We start from the raw sequence: 17,665 nt of genomic DNA, 5'->3' as shown, positions 1-17,665 counted from the left end.
CTTTGAACACAACTGTATATCACATGCCAGAATACATGTATTAGTATTATCTTTAATCTTATAACTTTTGAAAGGAAACATCCAAATCCATTAAAATTATGAATGAAAGCAGTGCTAAGGATGAAAGCAGTAAAATACACAAGTATCACACCGGTGGTCCAAGTATAGGTGACATGCCCACGCAACAGGATGAAGTCACAAACTCCACACAGAAGAAATCCCAGTAAACCGTGTCAATCCTATTTAGGAAAACTTTTTCTGGCCCTTAGACTGGATGAGTTGCATAACCTTAAGTATTTAAACACAACACACAAGAGAATCTGTGCAGTACCACTAAATGCAAGCTGCTAAACACCCTATCAACTGACTGCAACCAGTCTTTGATTTAACAGAGGATGGTAAAAATTATTAAGAGGGTAAAACACAAGAAAAGTTCCAAAGACCAAGTTAAGAAAAAAGTTACACTCACCATTTAACATTCTGCACTGTATTTTGCTTTGGCTATTGTGTGATACAATTGCCTTTATGAAAGACCACACAATCTTTGCTCTCCAACAACCAATCAATCCTCTTTCATCATCCTTAGGAGACTTGGTATGCATTTTAAAATTTCTTTCAATACATATTATATTTCCTTCTGAAGAGAATTAATGTTTCCTGAACAGACATTAAAATTAAAGTGCATCTTGCACCAATTAAATGAAAATTATGTGCCTTAGTTTCAGTTTTAAAACAGATGAAAATTTACTCATAAAATTACATACCAGCTAAGTTTAAAAATCATATAGGTGCAAGACCTCTGAAAATGGTTTAAATACACACATATCATGATGCAACTCTGACATGAAATACATCTTATTGTTAAATGAAAGCTGAGACAGATCAAGGATTAAGCCATATGGTATCTCAGTAACAGATCTGTATTTCACAACACTGCCTAACACGGAAACTCTGAGTTACCTTCAACTGGGGATCTCCCTGCCCACCTTCAATAATTACACTGGTATAATTCAGCTACCGCATATCACAGAAGAACTTCAGCAGTGCTTTTATTACGCATTAGGACAGAATTAATAACAACAATACTTTGTTTATTTTCCTTGTTTCTACTCCAGGCTATTTCCAATACAGAATGGAATGTTAGTTTCTGTAGGGGGAGTGCAAAGGAAGTGCTCCAGTAGCTACAGCAAAGTGAGATTCAGAAATGATTCTCATTTAACAGTGCATTTTGTCACTGAAAACTCTGACAGTTGAAGTGGAAGAAATATTTATAAAGAGGCTTAAAACAAATCTGCAATCCTTCTGGATTATGAAGTGTTTCTACAGCACGCAACAGCTTTGCTGTAGACAGAAAAATGCTAATAGTCTCTGTTCAAAAGGAATGATGGGCCTTTGACAGAAATTAAATAACCTGGAAAAGTCCATTTTGTCAATGATGTTCACAGGAGAAAAGGATCCTGCAAGGAAAATGGCAACTGCCAAGCCCTGAACTTCTTGTTGCATTAGTCATGCTGGGCACAGATATATTTAGTGCCTACACAAATTGAAGAGCTAAACGTCTGCAAAGGCAAACAAACTGCCTTGGACAGCACATACCACCTTGTAGGCTGTGGTGCTACGTGGCAGAGTGCCCCCAGCCTTGGTCTCACAGACAGCACAGAAGGGCCAACAGAGACTTGACAGGGCTGACAAAGGTGCAGCACTGCAGCCACCCTTCACATAAGCTTTGAAAAGTGGGCACACAAAATCCATTTTATGGTGGAAAACCCCAAACATGGCCATAGTCATCCCACATTCTATTACCACCTTTGTGTGGCTTGTTTGATGCCCCTTCTGTATGATTAAATTCTAATTAACAAAACCACTTTGCATGGAAATGTTTGTACTTACATGAACATACCTGGAAGCATAATCACGTAAGTTTTAGCATGATGTTCAAAGGTTCTACTTATCTGGAACACAAGCTTGACTCAGGGCATGGATAATGGTGTGGGACATTGTGACATCGTGGGAAATTCTTAGATCATGTGGTGATTAAAATCCTTTACAGAATTCATTTTCTTTCTTCCATTATGGATTTCTGGAAGTTACTCTGGACTTTCGTAGCTGTAAAGAGGCATCGCTGGTACTTCTGCTTTTCAGTGTGGCACTCCAGAATTTCACCAGCAAAAGCACACTAGCAGTGCTGAAGTTTTAAAATTCCAGTATTTGTCAAACCATTTTTTTAAGTTTTCAAATTTCTCCTTCATATAGGTTTCTTCTTGTTTGCTTTTTCAGTCTAAATTTTTCTTATCTTTATCTTTCTACATTTTAGCATGGTGAGACAGAAATATATTTTTAAATTGAAAATAGAAATATTCCTAAACTTATGTTTTCAATTCTTTATGAAAGGATCCTAAGTATGAAAATTTGAAGCCAAATTCACATTTTTGGCAACTGAAAGGTCTCAACATAATATTTATTCGTGCCTGTTTTCTACCCTGTCATCTGCTAATACCCACTTTATTCAGGATCAGTGCTAAGTGTTCCCCTCATTCTCATATTAGGAAACTTTGCAGTAGCTAGTTGAAATAGGTACCAATAGGGGGTTAAGATGCATGAGAAATGCAATAGAGGAGATGCTGTCATCAACTCTCATGTTTATGGCAGGCAATGTTCCTATACATTAAACCAAAGCCCTCTTCACAAGGGAACATGTTTGTTTAAAGTTGCACATTTTTCAGAATCATTTTGTAGTAAAAGAACATATTCTAAAGTCTGGTTTCTGATCCCTGGTCTCCATGTAGAGCAACATCCTTACTTGTTGGTGGTCAGTTAAACTCCTATTGAAGTGGATAAAAACTATTGATTTCCACATGAATGGGACCTGAAGCATCTAACAGAATACTCCTCACAGAATTCTTGCACCGTGAGGAAGAAGAAATTAGAATCCTTCAGATAAATCATGACAATAAACCACAGACACTACCTGAAATTTTACTAGCCTGAAAAGTACATAGTCAGTGTCTCTCTGGACTGATGCCTCTTTTACCTCATGATGCACTTTATGCCTTTATATAGGAAATCAAAGACTGCACTTTGGGAGAAGGGAGGTTCAGACATCACACATTAAGTATGCCCATACCTGAGCATAAAACCCACTCTGGAACACACTTTGTTAACCTGGCACATTCCACATGTGGAAACGTGCCAGGGTGCAAGCTTCCCTGGCCAGGTGTCATCTCCTGCCCTTTTCAGGAGAACCATGGACCCATGGAAGCAAACACAGAGAGGATATGCCTTTGGGTTGCTGAGCCAGACATGCAACAGGCTATCCTGGAGTAAACAAGGTACAGGAGCATCACTCTTTGCATACAGGTTCTGGCCTGAAGATCAGCTTTAAAGTTTTATTTAGGACTTAGTGTTAGATCCATGTTAAGGGCTTCAAAGATACTCAAACAGTGCAAGACACTCAGCTACTTTCTAGTGTTATTTTCCTATTGCATGTTTGTGGGTGTAAGGCAGACAAGACATGCTTGATGTACTCAAGTCTTGCATATCCAGAACGGTCTGGATACCTTTTTCCTTTTTTCCAAAGCAGGCTGGAACACGTGAATAAACCACTGAACACACTGAATAAACACACTGAAGTCTGTTCTTCACAATGATGAACATGGATAGTAAAACTAGAAATGAAAATTAAGCTATAGCCATAAGAAATAGATTACACTTGTGCCCTGAGTATAAATCTGGAACTTCCTGTTAGAGTTATGTTAACTGACCTGTGAGTTTTTCCAGAACATCAAATCCATGTTTCAGAGCAATGATATCAAGAAAAGAGACCGTACCATCTTCAAACCTAAAGAATGGAATAAATGAGCACAGTAAACAAAACATGCATCTATGGTACACACTTTAAACCTATTTTAAGTGTTACTATTTTATATTCAGTGAATCTAACTTGCAGAGTGGGAACTCTTCCCTTAGAGATTTATCTTCCAGTCTTGTAGTGTCCTATGAAGCAAAAATGTGTTCTTCAAAGCTACAGAGGTTAATATGAAAAGTTGCTTGTGTATAGAAAGTTATAATTTTCCCCTACTCATGGCTTTTCAATTTTTAAAGTAATGACTAACAGGACTAATAGTTATGTCTTCTGTGTGTTCCACATGGAAATTTTTTTTAACTGACCTGTAACAAGAGCACTCTACAAGAATCAGGAAAAAGGTGCATTGCCTACCATCATCTTTTAACACCAAATCATCTTAAAGCACCAAATGGAAACAAAACTGCCAGATTTTATGAGCTACGGCAGCCATTCCACAGTTCAAGAGGACAAAGTGCAGCTCCAAGGTGAGAATGTATTCAGGAACGGGTGCACAAGGGCATTTCAAGGAGTCACAAGGGACACCATATCAAGCATCAAAATCTGTTTCATTTAGGGTTTGTGTGCACCACAGTACACAAAAAGTTTTAAGGACTGATCATTCATCTTGCTTCACCACAAAGAGGAACACAGAATAATGCAGACAACTGAGGAAATCAGAACTGTACAAAACTCAGTACCATGTAAGGCTGAACCTGGGATCACAGGAAATTTCTAAGAAGGACTGAGTTATCTCCAAAACTCTAACAGTTAATGCTGGAAATGAATCTACCAGCAGCAACCCCAAATCTCATGGTTCAATTTTAAAATAAAACTCTGACCATGAAGATGAAACCTTCATAGGGAGCTGGTGTTCCTTGTATCTTTTTCAGGAAGGTCTGATGACATCCCCATTGAAGAATGACTGGATAAGATGGAACAAAACAGAGGCACTCTTGAGCAAAACACTTTGCATACACCTTTTAGACCAGCAAACAGATGATTTCTTTTTTCTTCCTTCGATGTATAATTTTTCATAATGCATGTTAAAAGCTTTCAGTGCCACAATTAAGTATGCATTGTGAAAAGGTTCAAAGGTTAAAAATATCAGACTTCAAATGCTTTTTCTTTACTAAAATAAGCTTCAATAGAATAGCATGATAACTCTCAATTCTACTGTATTTTTTCTTACTTATATTTTATTTTTCTATAGTTAACAAATCATTTAAACACTGCAACTGACACTGTTGGGTGTCCACCTCTGATGAAAGAAGACAAAGGCAGCAAATAATTATAAACCAAGTGATAAAAGAAAGGTGGTGGACTGCTACAAAGATGATTGGCCCAAGAGAGACCACTCATGTTCACATATTTTAACACAGCATAGGCCAAAGAATCCATCCTAGGAATTTCTGAACTCTGCCTACTAATAACTAATAAGAGTTCCTGAACTTCAGGGAAACAAACCTCACTGGTTGTCAAAGATGAAATGCAAAATGGACACTTGTGATTTGAAAGAGACCTAACACCAAATATATTTTCACAGAAACCTGTAGACCAGTATCTGAGGAAAGAATTGCTCCATCCAAAAAGCCAAAAATAAATGTGGGAGGAGGAGGAAGAAATCTAAGGCAGAGGCTAACAGATTTTTCCAAATTAAATACAGAAAAACTTTTAAAACTTGCACTGGCTGCCAGGAAATGACACAGTGGTCCATCATGTCTGCCCAGGAGAGATTACAGACAGGATCATGACGGGGAATTGAGCTGCCCTGCTCAGTTACTTGCAATGGCCAGTAAAAAGCAAATAAAGCACTGGGAACCAAACCAAAGCAGAGGCACTGTCACTCAGCCTATCAAGAAGAATGAACAATCCTCAACAATCTTATCATTATTGCAGTAGAAAAGCTTTTGAAAGGGCAGCAAAGGTGGCAGCCTAGATCGTCAAAGACCTCCAAATCTTAGCAACAGTAAAAGGGGAGGCAAAAATTGTATTTCTGTTCATTATATATTATTATTAACTAAGGACACAACTATAGGAGAGATGTATGATGTATGTCACTCTTCTGAGATCTTAAAGATTTCTATGGAAATAGTTCAGAGCTTAGAAATTGCTTTCCATTTGAAGGAAAAAAAGAAAGAAAGAAAGAAAACACTGTTGTGGGGTTTTTGTCCAACCTTATGCTCCAGAACAGCAGAACTATTGTGGCAGTAGGTGCATCCTGCATTGTTTTGGCAGACCGATGTTATTTAGTCTTTCTCTATCACAAAAACATGGTCTTCTGTGAGCTCCACTGCAAAAATGAGAAGCCACAAAAGAATTGAAAATAATGCTAAAAGTATTTGCTCAAAGATATCGGCAAGTCTCTCTACAATTTAGACATGGATTATTTTGCAGCATTCCTCTCTTGTGCTTCATTTGTTCATATGGCTCCCTCCATTCCAACATTACCAGATCTCCATTTCTGATAAACAAAGCATTAATATTTTATTACTCCTATAATATGTTTATTTATACTACTTCCAGTGCACTTGACTCTCACATATATCTTCCCTGATGAGCAACTTCATGCCAAATTTTCTAATATTTAGCAAATGAAGCCTTAATTGTTATAGGAATAGTGCCATGGCAAAACATGATGCTATGAAGGGCACCTATTCCCTTCGTGGGACACAAAGAGTTCTTTGTCAGAATATTTAGCTATATTTAAGATTGGCTGCAGTTACGTTTCTTGCACTGCAAACATTGGCTTCAATAGCTGCTTTTCTGTTTGGTGCAATTGATGCTTCAAATAAACTGTTTCCTCACTCAGTAGCAGTTTCAGTGTTAGAATAATCAGTTGAGGATGAAATTCATTTGAATGCTGGTTTAGAAGCCATTTCCTGAAATAATCAAGGTTTTACAGCTGATGATGTATAAATGATACTTACAAAAGCTAATACTGCAGAATACCAGCCCAAGAAACAAGAAGCTTACCTCTCTTATCTAGACCTTATTATAACTGATCTCACTTAATCACGTCTGGGATGAGCTCAATTGCTTAGCTGATTGTGTTTGTGAAATGCTAATAGCATTTCACATCAAATTGCTATCTGACAAACTGGTTAAACAACTCATGGTATAACAAAAAAATGAGCAGCCTGCCTAAAATCTATCAAGGAGTTATGAAGCTGAGGAGCTCCTCTCCTGTTCCAAGTCACACAAGACTTTTGCTTCTAGAAGTAAAAATTTTTGAGTCCCAAGAGAAAACTATTGCTTTAGAGAGAGCAGTCCTGCCTTTAGGATCTTCCTAGGGGTAGAGATAGGCTAATCTTTCCTTGAATCCTTGTTCAACTCATTGTTGTGACATTTCTCTGTTAGACCTCTGCATACAAATGTTATTTTCTAAAGTCATCATCCCACACTTCAGGGCAGCTGAAACACAAAAGGAAACTGTAATATCTTGGGCAATCTCAGTTCATCCTCTCCTTATCCAGGTCACCCTTACATGAAAATATGATGACAAGAATCCTGACCTGGGCAGATGTCATTGGAAATAAAGTGCTGAAAGTCTATAAAAACAACTCAGGTTTAAAGAGAGGACTTGGAGTAAAATTTGGTGGAAGGCAAAAATATTACCCTGGAGTCCCGAAAGACCCTCAAAGTCAGTCAACCAATGCTGAGGTGGTGAAATACCTTGCATAACATAAGCTATTCTGTGTATGGAAAGTATACAAGGAATTAGGTATTTTGGATGGGAGCACCTACTGCTGAATTCTGGGAAGGCTGAATTGATTAGTAGGCAGATGAGTGATTGAGCTGTTTGGGTGGAGGGGTCTTTTTGCTATTTTTCAATTCATTTGTCCAGATAAAGTAAATCCAGATACAGAGCCACTGTGCACAGAATCACAGAATCATAGAATATCAGATTGGAGAGAACCTCAAGAATCACCTGGTCCAGCCTTTCTTTGCAAAACCGTGGTCTAGACAAGATGGTCCATCTGAATGTTTAAAATGTGCAATGTTGAGGAATCCACCACTTCCCTGGGGAGATTATTCCCATGGCTGATTGCTGTCATTGCGAAAAATTTTCCTCTTCTGTCCAACCAGAATCTCTCCAGGATTAACTTGTACCCATCACCCATCATCTTTTCCATATGACTTCTTGTAAAAAGAGAGTCTCCATCTTTGTAGTCGCCCTTTAAATACTGAGATATGGTGATAAGATTTCTGTTTTAAAATCTACAACTTTTGTTTTACTACTTATCTTCAGCATGCTCAGTAGGATCCCAAACTCCACAATATTGTGATCATTGCAGCCAAAGCTATCACTGACTGAGATATTGCAAAGCAGGTTTTCTTTGTTTGAGTGTAGCAAAACCAGCAATGCCTCATTCTTGGCTGACATATCTAACATATGTGTGAGGAAGCAGCTCTCAACACATTCCAGAAATTTGATAGATGGTATGTGAACTGCTATATTGTTCTTCCAATAAATATTTGGGTAGTTGAAATTACGCATTCTGTTGATTTGAAGCTTGCTTAAATTACACAAATATTGCTTTGTTGGCTTTACCATCTTGGTTTGGAGGTCAGTAGCAGATGCTTACTCTTAAGATCCTCCTTAGAGATGACAACACTCATATTGAGCCAGAGCCATTAGACAGGGCTTCCACAATCACTGTAGTTGACTTCTATACATTCAAGGTTCTCTTTAGTGTAACTTCTTCTCTTCTTCCCTGCCTATGGCCTATTGACTTGAGTTGGACTCGATGATCCTTGTGGGTCCCCTCCAACTCAGAATAGTCTGCGATTCTGTGATTCTATAGCCATCTATCTCAATCCTCCGCTCATGTCAGCTGTGCCACCATGTTTAAGGTATTCCTATGATATAATCACTTTCTGACTGGGCATGAAGCTCCAGTTTCTCCTGCTTGTTCCCCAGAGTGCATGTATTGATACAAATACATACACTTGAGGTGGTTGGTGTTCTAGTTCTCACCTTGGGAGGCAGTTAAGGAACATTTGCACATGTGCAGTTTCCATCCAGAACACAGCCCAGAGCACTGAAACTTTGATAAAAATCCCATTACAAGGTCAAAAATAACCCTGCTCTTTTGAGAGCACTGCTGAGTCAATGCATAGTGCAATAAAGGAGGGTGTGGGGGAAACATCACTGTCAGCCACTTGCCACTATCCTTTACACCAGGGTAATGACTCCATTTAGGTCAAATGAACAGAAGTCATTCCTGAGTTTCTAAAGCAGGTAAAAGAAAACCCAAATCCCTAGAGAATATATATTTCTTGAATAAGCTGCTTTTCTTTTCTTTTTTTTTTTAACACTCCTCAACAGTGGAGCGTCCCTTTGAAGTGAGATGCTACATGAGTTCCTTTCATCTTTTCAATTCATTTATTTTCATCTAATTAAAAAGTACAACAATACAGAGAGGTTCTTGGTATGCATTTAAAAGTAGTTTGTTCAGATCCTGTTTTTCAGCTCTTAGAGATATTCTGTATCACCACCACATGAAACAACTGTTTTTGCAAATTCAGTTTTTGCATTTTATACATTTGCTTGTTTATTCTAAATTGATTTTTCTGGAATTACAATAGCACAAATAGTATACAGATTCAAGCATATGGCTGTAGGAACAGACTGTTTTCAGTCACATTTATGTTCTTAGGTTAGTAATTACCATGTCTGATATTAGCAGGGGATCAGATTTTAATTGGTCTCACTGCTTTCTAACATCAAAACCAATATTTGCAAAAGGACCTATATTTGTTTTGCTTTTCTTTAACTTCAAATATATCATTACTAGGCTACAAAACCTTTAGGGCCCTGTTCTGCTCTTTAGAACTTCTATCAGTTCTTCCTGAGACAAAGATCTCAGGTACATTTCCAGGGTGTTTGTGTCTCTCCAGAGGACATGATCCCCTTTTCTGGCTTTGTCCCCCACAGATGATACTCCTCTATTATTGTAATTTGCTGGTTGTCCCTATTAGTCACTGTCTTAACTGGGTGAAACTCTGGTCATATTAACAGCAACAGCTGAACTTTAAGCATTTGTCTGTGGGCTTTTTTATTCTCTATTAGTAAATTTGTTGGAATGGGATATGATCCACAGATCACTAACCTCAGGTAGACACACTATTTTGACTAAATATCTTTGCTTCACCCAGGGGATGCCACTGAAGCAAGTAAATAAAATTAGGAGATAGACAGTTGTAATGGACATATATGCTATCATTACACTATCCTTTCATAATAATCTAACTTTTGAGTAATTGCCTGCACAGGAGCATGCTATAGTAAAGCAAGTATTTAAATTGTAGGAGGGCAGTAATAAATTACAGAACTCTGAATAAGACATCCAGTTTCACTATTTCAACAACTCCTTTTTACCTTTGTTAGTTGCACATTACATGATCATGAGCAATGATTGTTTCTCATACAACAAAAGGAGATCCAGTGGCCTAAAAATTGCCCCTTGTGGAGGAGAACACTGAGTTAATAGATCATTCTATTTTTATGTCTCAAATGTCCCTGTGCATTTCACTTTTATGTACAATTTGATGAACTTCTTGCTAGTAACTTTACTCACTACCTATACCTAGAATAATCTTCCCCTTTTGCACCAAAAAGATTAGCAATCCTTGAGTCTGTTATCTAAACTGGTCTGAATGACACATTCTGATTTTGCAGGTTTTCAACTCCTCAGGGCTCTGCCTTTCAGTAAACATCACACTTCTGGCAACAATGTATCACAATTACTTTCAGCTATATGCAATGTTTAAATACAACTGGATTTTTTCTGCTAATATCATTTTTGCAACTAATAGTTTACAATATATCTGAAAAAATATTTATGCAAGATCTTGACCCATAAACATTTAAATCACAAAATAATGAAGAAGTTTTATCTCAGGGATAACATACTCATCTCACTAACCCCTACAAGGACCCTCCGAAGTAAAATAATAACAAAGCTACATTATTTTTCCTCACCAGAAGCCAGTGGTCACAAAGCAACCACTGCACTGCATATCACTGGCCAAAGGTTCCCTTCCAAATTCACAAAATGGGCCAATATGTTTTCATTGCATTGCTATGGCAGTGGAGGAGAAACAAAATAATCTTTCTCTTTTAAATTCCACCATAGAAAGGGATATTTCCTTGAGGTATATTAAATTTCAGTCTTTAGGAACATGTGGCCTGCTGGCTAACTGGTCTCAAAGAATAATATGTTCAACTGTCAGCTAATTAGCTTGCAATTTATACTCATTCATCTTAACTTGTAACTTATTAATGTCAACAAGAACACCATTCAGTGTAAACAAGTGTATTGCAAATGATTTCTGTATCTGTCTGAGTATTTAACATTTGCTATGCATTATACTCCCATGATTAGATATCAATAATCTAAATGTTCACACCTCTGCTTCCCATGGAAGGTAATACCAGATATAACCCAAGTAACAGTTAAGAGCAATTTGCAAAGTGTATTTGAATAAACTGTTCACTGATCAGTTATGAGTAGTGAATCATTAACAAAAATTCAAAACCTTAGGAGGCAGAAAAGCATGAAAGACATCCTGGAAATCAATTTTTCACAGGCAGGAATCTGACCAGCTGTAATCATTTGTCCATATTCAGTATAAACAGAAGCCTATTTCTTCATGAAGATTGAGATGTAATCTTTCATCCTTAAACAGGTGCATTTGGGGATACTGAATAACTTTGTAATGAGCTGCTAAAGACTTAAATTTAAATACAATTTTAAAATTGGCAGACAAAAAAGGCTCCACTTGAACATGAATTCATTCTCAAAAATGTGCACCTAAAAATACCACTGTCTTACCATGTGCAACAGTGAGGCAGACCCAGATCAGTGAGCTCGGATAAGGCTATCAGGAACTTATCCTCAGATAATGGGGACAAATCCCTATGATTGCTTTCCAATGGGTAGTCTTCGTTCTATAGAAAGGTCAGTGCCCCAAAGTACAAGTTAGTGCAGTGCATAAGCTTTATTTCTACTGCAGATAAAAGTGAATTCAGTAACACTTCTGAGCACTTTATTCCCTCAGCTGGGCTGTGTGTGTGAAAAGATTTCTCTGATGTCAACCAGAAAGCTTCTATCTCTAGAAATAAAAATTTTTCCAGATGTAATTTTCAGAGGCAATGTACACCCAAGATTAGAAGAATGCATTGGGATCTCTGAATTAAGCCTGCATATTAAACCACGCTGTGTTGAGCCACCATGTGGGGAAAATGTGTTCTTCTTTCATGGTAACCTGAAAACTAACTTAAAGAACTTCAGATATTGATACTGTCAGTGCTCACGAACTTGAGGGATCTGGACAGGCCAGTTGTATGAGATTTAACAGGGCAAAGTGCCAGGTCCTGTCCTTGGGTCTCAACAACCTCAGGCAGTGTTACGAGCTGGGAGAAGAGTTAGTGGAAAGCTGTTTAGCCTGAAGCAAAGGAGGTTTGCAGAGAATCTTGCTGTTCTTTACAACTGCCTGAAAGGAGGTTGTGGCCAGATGGGGGAGAGCCTCTTGTCCCAAGTAACAAGCAAGAAGACAAGAGCAAACAGACTCAAGTTGCACCAGAGGAGGTTTAGACTGGATATTAGTAAAAATTTCTTCATGGAATGGGTTGTCAAGTATTTGCACAGTCTGTTCCAGGAAGTGGTGCAGTTACTATCCCTTATATTTAAAAGATGTGTAGATGTGGCACTGAGGGACATGGTTTAGTGATGGATTTGGCAGCACTGCTTTAATAGTTGTACTCAATGATGTTAAAAATCTTTTCCAACCTAAACAATTTTATGATTCTATGACAGTGATACCACAAAAAAGAAAAAGCAGTTGGGAAGTAAAGGTTCTTAATAGATTTTTTTTTTCCTGGAAGGCAGGAAGTTAAAAAAGAAAAAGAAATAGAGATTTTTTTTTCTTAGTCCATCACCAGGTACCCTAATAGCTTTCCAACTAAAAAGAAATACAGAGATGGTTCCTGTCTATATTTTTTCTGATACAGCTACAAAACAATCTAATTCAAAAATCATAGAGATAGGAGTCCTTTTTGCAAATTTTGCCTTCAATGTCACTCAGGACTGTGCAGAATCTCCCCAGATGTCAGATTTTGCTAAATTACACTTTACCTTCAGGTTCAACTCTTATTCCACTGGAAACCAGGGACATGTTGAAGGCATCACAGACCAGCTGGACTCTGAACTACACGTGCACATGGCAACTGTCTTCATGAGAAACTGCACTTCTTAGCTTCTTTCCACTTACTGCTGATGCAAATAAAGTTCAAGTAAGAATTAATTTTCTCTTTTATAAAATAGAGTATGTATTAAGTGGAATTCAGAAGCCTTTATGCATGTACTGAATATTTCATTGATGTCAGCAAGAATATAATGTCGTCAGTGTTTGTTGTCTTTTTACTTCTGATGTAAATGTGCAACTGCTGGTGGTTGGTGGCATACAACAAATACAAGTAGTCACAAGTGACTACTCAGCAGCTAAATTCAGTTTAATGTACGATATATGTAGAAACAACACTGTTTATCCAGAAAGGCTGGCAGCTTGACAGAACTGGCATTATTAAATTACTGCTATAAAACAACTTAGGTTCAGAACAAGGTCTGACTAGCTAGTTTGCATGTTGAGATCTTTGTGAAACAGTAAAATCATCAAAGCAGAATGGGACAAGATGAATACAAGGAAGACTTCAGCTAATAAAGCAATCCAAGGTATACATTCCAAGGTGCAGTCTTTGTATGCCTAGGTGGAACAGTCAACTATGACTTTCACAAGGAAAAACTCTATTGTTTCTGCCCTACTCTCATGCTTGAAAAAAACTCCAAAACCAAACATGGTAAGATCTGCTACACTAAACCAGGTGCATCCTGGTAGTTAACTGGTTTATTACAAAAGGTATTTTTCCACTTTGGGACAATAATGTGCAGATTTCTTCCAATGTGTGTGGGTTTTATATATATATATATTTTTATTATTATTATTTTTCAGCATGTTGTAAGGCTTGTTAAGACTTCACCCTGTGAGGTCAACAGGTAGCATCTCAGTGATGAGGAAAGTTGAAGAACTAGCTTTCCTTATGAAGGATGAACTTCAACTGATTTTCCATGTATGGACTGGATATTGGGGGTTATCAAATCTCTAGAAAATTGAACTCACACCAGTAATACTGAATTAACAAGTATTCCTGATTTCTCACTGTTATAATTAGTTTGAAGCTTATACTGCAGAAAGTCAAGAACCCTCTCCATTCAACTGCCTCTCCTCTTCAACAGGAGTGCAGTGACAGAGACCCCAGGAACATCATGTGCTCATGTTATAATCAAAGGTACCTGCTTTAGGTTTCACAGCTGTCCTGAACTTGTACTGATAAGGTCAGTAACTGGAGGAAGTTCTGGAGGTGTTTCAGTCATCTGAATCCAGAAGAAAGGATCATCTCCACTAACAATTCCTTCAAGAACTTAGGAAAATCTGTTTTGTTACTGAGCATTGCTCATGCTTGAAGTATCCCTGCCTTTGACAGAAAAGAGCAGGAGGCAGGTAACTGAGGAGACAGCAGGGTAAAGAAAAAGCAGAGGATTAGAAGTATGTGCATCCATAGAGATATAAAATCTTAATATTCATAGAAGCATTTGTTATGTAAGTAATATCATCTCAACTTTCATCCAAATAGAAAACAGGACAATGAGTGGGTGAAAAAAGCAGAGATGTTTATATGCTAAGACAAAGTACGTGGGCTACAAAATGGAGGGATTAGAGCCTCTGTAGGATACTATCACATTAGAAAGTGGTACAAAAACAATCATAAATAGAAACCATGCTAGAGAAAACACATCCATATAAGCAAGACAGGGGTGAAGAAAACAGAAATGTTTTGAATTGGAATGTCTTTGGTGAGGTGTTCAAAACAAAAAGGATTAGTTGTGAGATTCTGCTATAGGCTATGTAGGAAAAAATGTTTTTGTGCCCAACAGATACTTTTCTATCCCTCTCACAGAAATGAATATTACCTTAACTTTTCTTCAAGCCAAACCAAGACAGCAGAAATGATTGAGTTCATTTATTACTTAATATGAGAGCCAAATCCAAACAAAACCTGCTACAAATAAAATGATTACCTGAAAAATGGCTTTTACAAACATTTATACAATACACAGTGGAAGACTGATAGAATCCTTGATCAGAGGGATTTCAAGTTACATGTCACAGCCAGATAAGCAACATCAAATGAGGTTTTGAATATGACTGGGACAAAATGAGACACTAATGAAGTTTCTTGGTCAGGAAAACTGAACTGAAATCATCACATACTTACATATAGAGAATTCCTAAAATTACTTGAAGCTGGGGTTCAAAAATATATGGAATTTACATCTCAAAACTATGAAAGAAATAAAGAAAATGAATCTTTAGGGAAAGTCTCCAACAATATCCTGCACTAAAAAAAAAATAAAAAAAAATACAAGAGAGTTTAGTACTGTTTATGAAAGCTGACATGAAATCAGAAAAATTCCTGCTCAGGGAAGGAAGCTATTGTTGGAAAGACAAAAAGCACAGGGTTAAAGTGAGAATTCCTAAGAGCCAAGCCCTGACCAAGCAAATCAAACTGAACAGAAAGCTATTCTTTATACAAAATAAAAGGAAAATAATAATGATGTTTAATAACACACAAATATAACAAAATAAAGAATATAAATAAAAGTTATGATGGTTATTCAAGAAGTAAAGAGCTGAAAGACAAGTCTCAAAACTGAGTATTTGGATTCAGATTTTAACAAGGACTGGGGAAAAACATGGGTCAGGACAGGGTGATTCACAGCTGAAAGTGTGTGGAAAGTGTGAAAACTGAAGTTATTGCAGCTGGTGTAAAAACTCACTTCAGAGGTTTTAATGCGCTTGAGCACAGGCAGACAGATGACCTATGGCCTAGAATTGCAAGTAACTGGCCTGAAAAACTCAGTGAGCCAAGTAACACAGGCCAGTAAGCAAATTTGTCAAATCAGGAATGGAAAACAGAAAATGCCGTATTTCTGGTGAAGAAAGGAGACAGTGATCCAGGGAACAATACAACTGTTAGCTTGAATTTAGTGTTATATATGTCCCCCAAACAAGTTCTGAATGAAAGCACAATTAAATGAGTAAACAAAAGCATATCCAAAAGCACCATGGATTGTGCCAATGGAACATCAAGCCCAGAGTGGCTGCCATTTAAGAGCACATTGTTTTTCTAGGCAAAGGAAATGCAGAACTAATTTATCAGAATTTCATTAAAACATTACTTATTGTGTCATCTGAGAACCTATTACAGAACAAGGAATATTAGAAGAGGTTCCATTAGGCTAAGCAATTGTACTTAAAGGGGAACTATTAAGCTAAAAAAGGGTTTCCCATTTAGTAGTTTCACTAATGATCCTGGCATAAAAGGTAGGAATGTGAAGATAAAACAGCTGCTGAAGTGAAATCTGGGTACTGTCAGTGCAGAAGATGGGGCTGTACATTGTATGCAGTAAGAAGCAGATAATGAAAACCCTAAAAACAGAAACAAGATTAAATGTATAATATGCTATAATGTACAATAAGTACATCATCATGCATAAGCCCTATTATGCACTTAGGGATTACCGACATTAATTTCTGCCATGAACTAGAGGACTGTCATCCGAAACATCAGATTTACCAGTCAATCAGATCAACTGTCAGCCACAAGCATGACAAACAGAAAATCATGCTAGGTCCGACAGACAGAAAGACAAGAAGACAGTTAATAAAGATCTGATGAGATTTTTTGTGGCATGCTTTATATAGTGAATAGAGAAAAGGAAACCCATCTTATAGAAGTGTTCAGTTCACTTAATATGGAAATTCAAAGTTCAGTAGAATTGCTTTGTAGGTCTAGAGATGGAAAAGGTGAGAAATAACCAGGAAGGAAAAACAGCTACAGGATAAAATGCAGATAAATGACCGAATTTACCTCAAGGTAATACAGACTGCAAATTAGAAGTCTTGTGTCCATCCAAGAGACGACATTATAGAGCAATTTTTCAACGGGAGTTGCAGGAACAAAGCAAAACCAAAATATCCTCCTTCCCCTGTCCCAAAGGTCTCCCTCTCACTCTGCACACAAGCTCAGTATAAAGAGGGAATTATATAGTGTGGGTGTCTTTGACAGCAAATAGGTTGATTACATGACCCAGAAGGTTTTTGCCCTTCCTAAAAATCTAATAAATGAAAATGTCAAAATAACAACTCTTACTTTCTGAAACTGCATATGAAAATAGCAAAAATACAAACAGGTTTGTAATTTTTTAACCTTTGAAAACCCTGGACTCATCCCTCTTGATTTTCCCCTATGTCAGTTCAATTCAACATGCAATTACGGTCTTGCTCAACATCAGCTGTATAGAGGCTACTGAGACACGAGCAGAAGAAATGCACTTGCTGACAACTTTATTATTTTCTTATAAATTTGCATGCATGTTCTACCAGCCTGACAGTATTGTGTATTGTATAGCTCTGTAGACTTCCAGTAAGGAGGGTCTCTGTTGATAGTGGTGAGGAATAAATACATAATTTTATTTAGATTAATTGTCAGAGAAGTAAAAGGTAATCTTGAGACCTGTATGATATTATAAAATGATGTTAATACAGTAAACATAGAAATACCCACCTCCATTAATGCTTTTTTTTTTTCACATAAGAGCACAGAAAGTCTCTCTGCCTCAATCATACCAGACACCAAAATATCATCAAGAAAGAAAAATTGTACAGTGATATTGGAATACAAATACTCATTTGAAA

At 37.3% G+C, this 17,665-nt stretch overlaps 1 protein-coding gene across 1 annotated transcript in view; it reads right to left on the bottom strand.

Annotated features, from left to right (window-relative positions):
* MOCOS (molybdenum cofactor sulfurase) overlaps window positions 1-17,665 on the bottom strand; it is a 225,603-nt gene that overhangs the window by 94,907 nt on the left and 113,031 nt on the right. Inside the window, exon 5 of the mRNA XM_071553581.1 lies at window positions 3,762-3,838. Coding sequence (XP_071409682.1) covers window positions 3,762-3,838 — 77 coding nt within the window. The remainder of the gene's footprint in view (window positions 1-3,761; window positions 3,839-17,665) is intronic.

Source organism: Pithys albifrons, chromosome 4 (assembly GCF_047495875.1).
Source record: "Pithys albifrons albifrons isolate INPA30051 chromosome 4, PitAlb_v1, whole genome shotgun sequence".
In the NCBI taxonomy this organism is placed as follows: Eukaryota; Metazoa; Chordata; class Aves; order Passeriformes; family Thamnophilidae; genus Pithys; species Pithys albifrons.
The sequence above is the reverse complement of the archived record's forward strand: the minus strand, read 5'-3'. Positions and strand labels throughout refer to the sequence as shown.